The following is a 10,888-nucleotide window of genomic DNA, read 5'->3' as shown; positions in this document are numbered from 1 at the left end:
TTATTTATTTTATTTATTATATTTTATTTTATTTATTTTTAATAAAAAGTTTTCTTTTTAAAATTTATTCTGGAGAGGAAAAGGACTTTTTATCTCATATTACAGTTTATTTTTGAAATTCTATGTATTCTTTTTTTTAAAGATCTAATACTATTCTTAAGTAGTATTAGATGCCTTTGCTAAAAAGTTGCATTCAGTGCAACTTTTTTTTTTTTTTCTGGATTAGTAGTCCAGATTAAATGTTTCCTCTCATAGCTTTGTTCTAAGCACTTAAAAAAAGTTTTTTTTTTTTTTGCTAATGTTGCCCAGGCTGGACTCAAACCCCTGGTCTTAAGTGATCCTCCTGCCTTGGCCTCTTAAAGCACTGGAATTACAGGCATGAGCCACCATACCCAACCTCTGTTCTAAGCACTTTAAAACAAATACTGTAAAATCAGCATCTTCTGTAACATTCATTTTTGTTCTCTTTAGCCTCCCATGTGACAAAATATTACAGGGAGAGGCCTACAGACATAGGGTATGGCTCAAAGTGGCAAAGGGAAACTGAGGGAGAGTCAAGGAAGATGGGGTTATGTGTAGGGGTGAAACAGGAGGTTGCGGTAGAGGTGAGAGGGAAGGAGCGGGAAGGTGGGCAGAATGGTAGCAGGCACAGAGGGCAGGCCTGGATCTGACCTGTACCCTCTTCTCTGACTTCACATACCCTGGGATTCTAGCTGGATCAGGACTCTGGGCCTTCATAGTGCTGGTCTCTGCCTAGACTTCCCTGTTTCCTTCAGCTAATACCCACTTAATTTTTCAAAATTCATTTCAGGCTGGGCGCAGTGACTTATGCTTGTAATCCCAGCACTTTGGGAGGCCGAGGCGGGCGGATCACGAGGTCAAAAGATCGAAACCATCCTGGCCAACAGGGTGAAACCCCGTCTCTACTAAAAAGTACAAAAATTAGGTGGGCGTGGTGGTGCATGCCTGTAGTCCCAGCTACTCGGGAGGCTGAGGCAGGAGAATTGCTTGAACGCAGGAGGTGAAGGTTGCAGTGAGCTGAGATCGCGCCACTGCACTCTAGCCTAGTGCCTGGCGACAAAGCAAGACTGTCTAAAAAAAAAAAAAAAAAAAAAATTTCATTTCAGCCTTCCCCCTAGGATGCTTCTAATTGTCATCCATTTTGGGCCTCCCATATATAGTACACTGTAAATGCTTCCATTGTAGTACTTGCCACACCATATTCTCATTCAGAGCTTGCCAACAGTTTCTCAGCGCAGATGTGCCAGGAAACCCATTCTCCTTCCTGCTGGAGAGTAGAGCGGGGCCTCCGTCTTAGATTGGCTGCCCAGGGCTGTGAACAGCTTCCTCTGTGCATCCCAGTGCCATAAGTGTTGTTTTGTATGTGTGGAAAAAGTGGGAAGTCTCCTCTAGTCAGTAGTACATTTGACCGTTTCCCCAGCAAGATGAAAGGCAGGTCAATAAGCTGGAAATGGAACTTGTCACCCAGGCCCCTGGCTCAGCGTTCTTGGTTGTCTTCTTACCACACAGATCAGTGGTTGTGATGCTCTCCTGCTGATTTCTCCTTCTGGGAGTGGTCTTTAAACACAGACATGTTCTGGGACTCAGCCCGTGGACCTCTTCTCTGTCTTCACTGTCTAGGTTTGTGTTCCTCGAACTGTAATGTGCCTTCTTGCCACCTGGGGTTTTGTTAAAAGTCAGATTCTGATTAGGGTAGGTCTGGACTGGAGGCTGTGCACTCCCAACAAGCTCTCAGGTAGTGCTGGTGCTGCTGGGACAGGAACACACGGGGAGGAGGAAGGCCTAGGGTGGGCTGAAGTCTTCTCATTTGTTTTGTGATTTCAGTGTCATCTGATACACCGACAAGTCCCCAATTGTATCCCCAGTGTGGATCTCTCCCCCAAACTTAGACTTAATATCCAGTTGACTCCCTGAGACTTCCATTTGGATCTCTAAAGAAATCTCAAATTTAATATTTTGAAAACTGAACTAATTGCCACCATTTTGTGAACACCTCCCAACTCTCCCATTTGAATAAATAGCAACTTCATTTTTCTTGCTGCTCAAGCCGAAACTCTTGCGTCATCCTTACTCTCACCAAATAACCCGCATGTAACCCATCAGATCTGCTCTCACGGTATGTCCAGGATCTGACCATGTCTCACTACCTACACTGCTTCTTGTCTAGATTTTTGCAGCAGCCTAACTATTCTCTCTGCTTCCACCCTGGACTTGGTTCAGTCCAAAGTAAATCTGTTAAATGTAGGTTAGATTTCCTACTCCACTGTTGAAACCCTCCAGTGACTTCTCCCCTCACTCAGCAAAACTCAGAGCCCTTGTAGTGGTCTGCAGGGCCCTTGTGTAGTGGATATAATCTGGAAGCTGCCTGGACCCCACCCCTGACCAGTTAAATTGCAATCTCTGGAAAATGGAGTCCAGGCTTCTGGTTGTTTGATTTTGGAAAAAGCTCCCCAGATGATTCTGATGCAGTCTACCCAGGCTCTGGCCTTTCCTTCCTCCTTCGAATTCATCACCCACAACTTTATCCTCCTCCATGTATGTTCCAGCCACAACAATCTCCTTGCTCTTCCTTAAACGTGGCAAGCATGCGTGTAACACGTTCCTGTGAGAAACACTGCTGAAACAAGAATAAGTAGTAAGAGCAAGATGATTCTTGCCATCATACTGATGAGTTTTAGTTGAATTTTAAAACATATACAGTGTTGAAAAAAGAAATCAGCTTTGCCTTTTTGTCTTGAGTTAAAAGCAGTATGCAGTTTTTCCTAGTTTTATATGTGACAGTCTATGCTTAGTCATTGTTTAATAAAAGATCCAGGTACTAGACTTTCTTCAATATGTTAAAAAGGAAAAAAGGAGTGTGTGGCACCATCTCGCTCCTGCTGTAACCTGCAGTGGTTCTGCATCATTGGCACCTCCAGTGTGTCTTTGCTACCGGGTTAGTGCCAGCCAAGCTGAATATACTTATCATTGATTTTAAGTTGTCTTATTTTTACTGAAGATACCATATGTCCTAGTTTTTTTTTTTTTTTTTTTTTTTTTGTCTCTTATTAAAAAAGTAATATGAGTCCAAGCTAAAAATTCAGTGGTCTGAAAGGGCATATAGTGAGAAGCCAGTTCCCTTCCTGTCCCAGTGTTCAGCACCCATTGTGACCAGTCAGTGTGTCGTGTCGTAGTTCTTAAGCATTCTTTGTTCTTGTTATTTAAACGTTTTTGCCTATTGAATTTTAAGAATTGTTGATGTAATGAAATAAGTAAAAATGCATGCCATAAGTTTTTCAACATCTTTTAACAAATAGAAGATTAAATTATCAAAATGACATTAAGGGTACTAACTATAAAATAATAAAATAATTAATTCTAAAATAGGTAATTCATAGAACATTTTCCAGGGTAACCATTCCTTTTCCTCTGAGTTCTAGGAAGCTCTCTCCTCCATGAATTGAAATTTGTCTGGCGCCATCTGGTTCTCTGAGAGTGTGCTCCAGGCTTCCTCTGTCCCAGGGCCTGCTCTGTCTCTCCTGTGTGCCCATTTAGAGTCAGCTTTTCCTTTGAGTGTTGCCCTCTTGCCGGCAGTGACCTGCTCCCTGAATCATTCTCCCTCTCTTGCCTTAAGTAATCAGGTTTCCCTGACAGCTGTTCATGTGCAGGACCTGACCTCTTTCTGATGATCTTCCCCACTGGCTTCTGTGTTCAACAAATATTTATTGAGGAACTTGCCCAGCCCTTTTTATTGGCCTAAATGGATAAAATAATGGATTTTGGTTTGAGATACTGATTCAGATTCTAACTCTGCCTCTAATTAGTTGTATGACTAGACAGATTGCTTAATTTTTCTGGGTCCCTTCTCATTAAAATGAGGCCCGTAGTAGTGCTTTCATTATAGAGTTACTAGGAGGATTTAATGAGATCGTTTATGCAGGTTGGGCGCTGTGGCTCACACCTGTAATCCCAGCACTTTGGGAAGCCCAGGGGGGAGGATCACCTGAACCCAGGAGTTTGAGACCAGTCTGGGCAACATAGGGAAACCTTATCTACAAAAACTTTAAAAATTTTTGTAGATTTAGTGGGGCATGCCTTGTAGTCCCAGCTACTCTGGAGGCTGAGGCAGGAGGTTGAGGCTGCAGTGAGCTGTAAGCATGCCGCTGCACTCTAGCCTGAGTGACAGTGAGACCCTGTCTCAAAAACAAAAGAGATTGCTTATGTGAAAAGGTTAGCACAGTGTCTTTCAAAAGATGAATGGATAAGCAAAACATGGTATCTCCATACAGTGGAATATTTTTCAGCCTTAAAAAAACTGAACTTCTGACATGCCTCAAAACATCGTTGAACTTTGAAGGTATGTGCTAATGAAGTCAGCCAAACACAAAAGAATGAATACTGTATTGTTCTACTTACATGAAATATCTAGATTAGGTAAATTCGTGGAGAAAGAAAGTAGAATAGAGGTTACCAGGGGATGGAGTGGAGAGGGTGGGAGAGAAAAAGGGGTAGTTATTGCTAAATGGTGACAATGTTTCTGCTTTGGATGATAAAATAGTTTCAGACATAAATAGTGGTGATGGTTGCACGACAGTGTAACTGAAATTAATGCTACTGGATTGTACGTTGAAAAATGGTTAAAATGGAAAAGTATATACTATATATATTTTACCACAGTTTAAAAAAAATAACGTACCAGAAACCACTGAATTGCACACATGAAATGGGTGAAATGTATGGTATGTGAATGATGTCTCAGTGAAGCTGTTTAAAAGCAATCGTAGCATGGTGCCTGGCATATACATAATAAGTACTGAATAAATGATAGTTGTGGTGGTAATCGTCAATATTTAGTGAGCATTTCAACTTGATTCTAATTTACATTAGAGCAGTATTTAATGGTCAAAATAAAAATGTTTATTTCAGTTTTGTCTCTACTGGGCTGTCATTAATTTTCCCATATCTCATTTCTGTGCCTCAGAGTTATTGATTTAGGAGTCATGACTCCATGTGATAAGATACTGAAAGCTGCTCTTGACCACAAAGCAGGTACTGTGCAACTGTACTTTGGGAATTTCTCTAAATGTCATATCCCCAGGTGTCTGTCATTCCCCCAGGTGTCTGTCAGTGAATAGAGGGATCTGTGGGACATACAGACAGTCAAGTGCCAGCTCCTAAACGGGGTTGCTTTTGTTGCCATTCCTAATGGGGGCTGAGAGAGGTGAGTGAGTAACCATGGAACCGAGTACTAGAGATGGGGACAGACCTTCTTATAGGAGAACAGTTGTATTAGATTCTTTTTCTCTGTGTGTAGTCATTTTTGTATTTCTTCTTAATACTGTGATATATTCAAGTCTGGGAAATCATGAGCTAAAGGTATCTTCTATTGCATGGCTTCCTAAAACTGGCAAGTAATTATTACAACCTTAAGTTGATTTCTTATTTACTACCAAAAAAACTATGGCAAGTAATTATTGCAACCTTAAGTTATAAATTTTATTTACTACCAGAAGCAAACAATAAATTGAAATTCCCCAGTCAGAAAAGATATCTTAGAATTAGAAATTGGGGATAGGCACAGTGGCTCATACCTGTAATCCTGGGAGGCTGAGGCAGGCAGATCATTTGAGATCAGGAGTTTGAGACCAGCCTGGCCAACATGGTGAAACCTCAGCTCTACTAAAACTGCAAAAATTAGCCAAGCTTGGTGGTGGGCACCTGTAATCCCAGCTACTCGGGAGACTGAAGCAGGAGAATTGCTTGAACCCAGGTGGCAGAGGTTGCAGTGAGCTGAGATCGCGCCATTGTACTCTAGCCTGAGCAAAAAATGAGACTCCATCTAAAAAAAAAAAGAATTGTAATCGGGAATTCATGTTAAGTTTTTTGGTCTTTATTATAAAAATGGATCTTCATTTTTCTCCTTTTTCTTTTATTCTCCTCACTGTCCTTTTTTTTTTTTTTTTTTTTAATAGATATAATTGGCCTGTCAGGACTTATCACTCCTTCCCTGGATGAAATGATTTTTGTTGCCAAGGAAATGGAGAGATTAGCTATAAAGATTCCATTGTTGATTGGAGGAGCAACCACTTCAAGGTAAGTTACACTAATGAGCTTTGTGCTCACTTCAAATTCTCTTAAATGCCAGTGTTTAAAAACAATGGTAAACCTGTTTTGTTTTGGATTTTCCCTTATGTTTAGTACATTGACTTTTTGTTATATAAACACAAAATTTTCTGGTCTTCACTTGGGCAAGAGCCAGAATACTTACAGAGCATGCTATAGAAAACTTTTTTATAATTTCTATTCTTTGCTTTTTCTTGGATTTCTTTGGCATGCAATAATCTTTCTTAATGCTCTCACTTCTGATTCAGTTCCTGAGAATTCTAATGAACTCTTCTCTTGAAATCAAACTGAGTGGAGAAGCTGTGTTTTTGGCACAAAGTCATTACTTGAACTTTTGCCCACTCTGTCTTGAAGCAGGTGTTTGGTTGCATAATTACAGGTTCCTTTGAAGGAACTCTAACCTTGTAGTAGTTTGGAGACAGAAAACCTGTCTAGAAAGAATGAACTAATGATCACTTCGTAGAGTTTCTGAAAGGGGAGCTTTTTGGGAACCTTTGGGTTAGCAGCATTAAGAGGTATAAAATGTAAAAATGAGAAAGTTCAAATTTGTTCGCATGATAATTATTCTGTTTACTAGATTTTTCCTGGGATCATGATCATAGTGAAATGTGGTAAGTGATACCCTAACTGTGGGTACTAGACTTTTTATGCCACCACAGTTCATTTTCTCAGGAGCATTATCATGCTGGAACATTGAACTTAATGGTCCCATAGCATCTAGTTTATTTTTCTGATGCAGAAATGCAATAAAGGTGTGGTTATAGGTATACCAGAGTTCCTTTTGCACTAGAAACAACTGTACATTAAGCCAATTTGTATAGGGTGGTTCAGAGGAACAGAATCAATAGGGTGTGTTTATATGTAGAGAGAAAGAGATTTATTTTAAATAATTAACTCCTGTGATGGTGGAAGCTGGCAAGTCTGAAATCTGCAGCCTGGCGACACAGGTAAGAGTTGATTTCTTGAGTCTAAAGACAGGCTGAAGGTAGAATTTCTTCTTCCTTGTAGGGGTGGGAAGTGGGCAAGGGACCTTAGTCTTGTCTCTTAAAGGCCTTCAACTGATTAGACAAGGTCCATCTACATTGTGGATGATAATCTGCTTTACTCTAAGTCTACTGATTAAAATGTTAATCACATCTAAAAAAAAATATTTTCACAGTAACATTTAGATTGTGGTTAGCCAAAAACTGTATACCATGGCCTAGCCAAGTTTATACATGAAATTAACCATCATACTATTTAAAATTTGAATGGATCATCTTCATAAGTAGAAACAGTATTATGTGTCTTGTATCTATTAGCTTCTTCTTCATACTTAAAGGATTCAATAGTTTGATTATCATTGCTAACATTAGAAACTAGGGTTGGTTTTTCCACAAAGGACTTATGTACTAGGAAATATGGCAGAGTTGGTCTCAAGGGATATGGCCAACCATTAATAATGGGTTTTGATCATGGTCTTGGGTAATTGATGACAAGCTTAGTGAAGAGAACGGTAAGAGGACCTATGGACTGTTGTCAGAATGACAGACTTTTTAATATCAATTGTAAAGTAGAATAAATAAATATTTGAATGAGCATAATTAAAATACATTATGAGTTATGTAAATATGATGCTGGCTTCAAAATAAGAACCTTTTTATATGGTGGGACGCTGCACTCAGAAATTTGCTACTTGTGCAAATTGGAACTCTACCTAATAGTCCATTTTATCATTTCCCATGTAAGACCTACCAGATTAAAGAAAAAAAAACATTGAGAAGCAACATGGCTAGCCTCTCAAGGTGCGTTATTGGCCGTATTACCCTGTTAATGATTTTTAGCAGTTATAGCCTGGTATATCAAATTAGAATTGACAAGATAGGAAATCACCAACATCTCTTCAGTTACTGCAAAATACCTATTCTCATTGTCTGGGAAACTGTGAATGTGTTTGGCCTAAAGGTAGAAGCTGGGTCCCCTGACCTCCTAAGGTTTCTTTCAACTCTCCAGTGCTTTGCTTCTCTATGAGCTCTGCCTCTTCTGGTTCTGTTCTTGTCTATGCCTGTTGCAGTTTCTCGGAAATTGCTTGGAAAATAAGAGCTAGTAGGTAGCTCTGCTTCCGGGAACTATTCCCTTCTACACTGTGGTGCTGGAACAGCCTTTGGAAAATATTCTTGTGCAACCTCCAGGAACTTCAGTGTAGAATTCCCCAGTTCTGACTCCATTCTAATTAGTGGCAGTGGATGAGGTCTGAGACCTGAAGTCTTGCTTTATCAAGCTCTCTTATTTAAGTAAGTGCTTTTACAGAAGTTTAGCAGTTATACAGAAAAGTACACGAATCATACAGATGTACAACTTGACAAGTTTTTACAAAAGGGAACCCACCCATGTAACCACCTCCAGATCAAGAAATAGAACACTAATGGCACCCTAGGAACCTCACCAGGTTCCCCCACCCAGTCATCCTTTCCAACAAAAGTAACCACTGTTCCTTCTTCTGTCACCATAGGTTGGTTTTGCCTGCATTTCAACTTTATATAAATGGAGTCATATTGTATATATTCTCCTGGATCTGGCTTCTTTTGCCCCACATCATGTCTCTTAGGTCCAGCTTTGTTACAATAGTTGTTAGGGGTGTTTTGTTTTGTTTTTAAATGTAGTATTCCATTGTCTAGTGTGCTGTGACTTATTTTCTTTTGCTACTGTTAGTGGACATTTGGAGTTTTCCACTTTAGGGCAATCACAAACAATGCTGCTATGAACATTTATGAATTTTGGTGCACATGTATGTGTATTTCTGTCTGGAAGCAGAATTGCCAGACCATATGGTATGCCTGTGATCATCTTTATTAACTATTGCCACGGAGTTTTCCAAAGTCACTGTAGCAGTTTACACTCCCATCAGCCATTTTGAAAGTTCCACATCCTCTGCAGTCGTATCCGTTTTCATGGGTGTGGTAATACCTTGCTGTCGTTTCCGTTTGCATTTCTCTGCTGATCAATGATGTCGCGCACAGTTTCATTTGTATATTGACCATTTGGATATGCTTTTTAAGTATTTTTTAAAAATTGGGTATTCTGCCTTATTGTTACTGGTTTGTACACATTCTTTAATTTATAGTATATACAAGCCCTCTTTTATCAGAAATATATATATTGAAAAAATAGATTTTTTTTTCAATCTGGCTTGCCTTTTGCTGTCTTAGTGCTGTCTTTGGATAATGAAAGTTCTAAATTTATAAAGTGTGATTTATTAGTCTCTTCATATATGGTTAATGCCTCTTGCATCTGAATAAGTAAATCATCTCCTAGGAGAGCCACCTTTTCTAGAAAGCATTGAGGAGTTGGAGTGTCTCAGAAGCCCATCTAAGAGCCCTTACTATTATTTCCTACAAACCAGTGGAGGACTTAGCAGTAGCTTATTAGTTCAGGATTTCCACATTTTCATGAAAACATTGCTGAGGGGAAATAAGCCTATGGCTTTCCCAGACATAGGTGGCTTACAGTAGCTTGAGTAGAACTAGAACTGTACCCCCAAGACACTCAAAACAAAGGTTAAGGCTGTCAGGTGCAAGAGTGTCCAGTCTTTTGGTTTCCCTGGGCCACACTGGAAGAAGAATTGTTTTGGGCCACACATAAAATACGCTAACACTAAGAATAACTAACGAACTAAAAAAAAAATTGCAAAAAAATCTCATAATGTTTTAAGAAAGTTTACGAATTTGTGTTGGGATGCTTTGTGTTGGGCTGCATGTTGGACAAGCTTGGTCTAGTGGATGAATCAATATTTGGAGAAATTGAAAGAGTTATATAGATTTGAGGTTAAGTATAGGTGGAAATATGCTTTGAGTGTCCTTTTTTAACCTGTAGCTATGAGAGAATAGAAAATCGGATATTCTTCTATCTGTAATATAGATGGTTTTGGTTTTACAAACTAGAAAAAACTTTAATGGAAATCTGGTCCTTTAGCCGCAGAACTTTTCAAAGGCCTGAGATCTGGCAGTCATCTTTCAATTTTTAACTGATTTATAGCCAACAACTGCAAAATATCTTAAAAAAAAAATACATGGAGAATTCAACAGAAAGTCACATTACTCAAAGGTAATTTTCTTAGTTAAGAAAATTAACTCAATTTTCTTATAGTTAATTTTCTGAGTTTTTTTTTTTAATTGTAGGAAATAAGATACTGAGTCCTATAAGTAATTTCATTTTCTTCTTTGTATTGGTCACAGGGAAGCTGGGAGTTTAGACCAGTGTATAGGATTTCAGGAATGATTTTATATGCTAATCTCACTCCTGATTCTATCTTAAATTGTCCCATCTCTGTTTTTTCTTTCTCTCATTTTTCTCACCAGATTTTAAGTGCTGGCCATGCTGTATTTATGTAAAAGACCATAAATTAAGTCTGTAATAGTATACAATATGAAATAAATGCATAGAATATCTGTTCTTATTCATAGTATTAAAAAACATTTTCTGAGGTTAACACCATTATACCTGTTTGACAGGTGTGGGAGGTGACTAATTAAATCCTAAGTGTCCATGAGTGACTTAGCAGAGACAGGATTTGAGATTCAGCCTCAGTTTCTAGGTTTTTACTTTTTATGTGTAAGAAGTGGAGAAGAGATTCTGATATTTTGCATCTTTTTAGACTTCAAAAAGAAGTCTTACAGCTGGAGAAGCTTGCTTGAGTGGAAACTTAGAAGAAAGTAGAATCAATTATTGGAGTCAAATTATATGGCGGCCAGAAGCACTTTTTTTTTTTTTTTTTTTTTTTTTTAGA

At 38.9% G+C, this 10,888-nt stretch overlaps 1 protein-coding gene across 4 annotated transcripts in view; it reads left to right on the top strand.

Annotated features, from left to right (window-relative positions):
- MTR (5-methyltetrahydrofolate-homocysteine methyltransferase) overlaps positions 1-10,888 on the top strand; it is a 109,763-nt gene that overhangs the window by 77,917 nt on the left and 20,958 nt on the right. For all 4 annotated transcript variants that reach the window (XM_032242262.1, XM_032242263.1, XM_032242261.1 and 1 more), the window contains 2 exons: positions 4,982-5,049; positions 5,973-6,093. In XM_032242262.1, coding sequence (XP_032098153.1) covers positions 4,982-5,049; positions 5,973-6,093 — 189 coding nt within the window. The remainder of the gene's footprint in view (positions 1-4,981; positions 5,050-5,972; positions 6,094-10,888) is intronic.

This window comes from Sapajus apella, unplaced genomic scaffold (assembly GCF_009761245.1).
Source record: "Sapajus apella isolate SASKATOON/1434 unplaced genomic scaffold, GSC_monkey_1.0 scaffold49, whole genome shotgun sequence".
Taxonomy (NCBI): domain Eukaryota; kingdom Metazoa; phylum Chordata; class Mammalia; order Primates; family Cebidae; genus Sapajus; species Sapajus apella.
The sequence above is the reverse complement of the archived record's forward strand: the minus strand, read 5'-3'. Positions and strand labels throughout refer to the sequence as shown.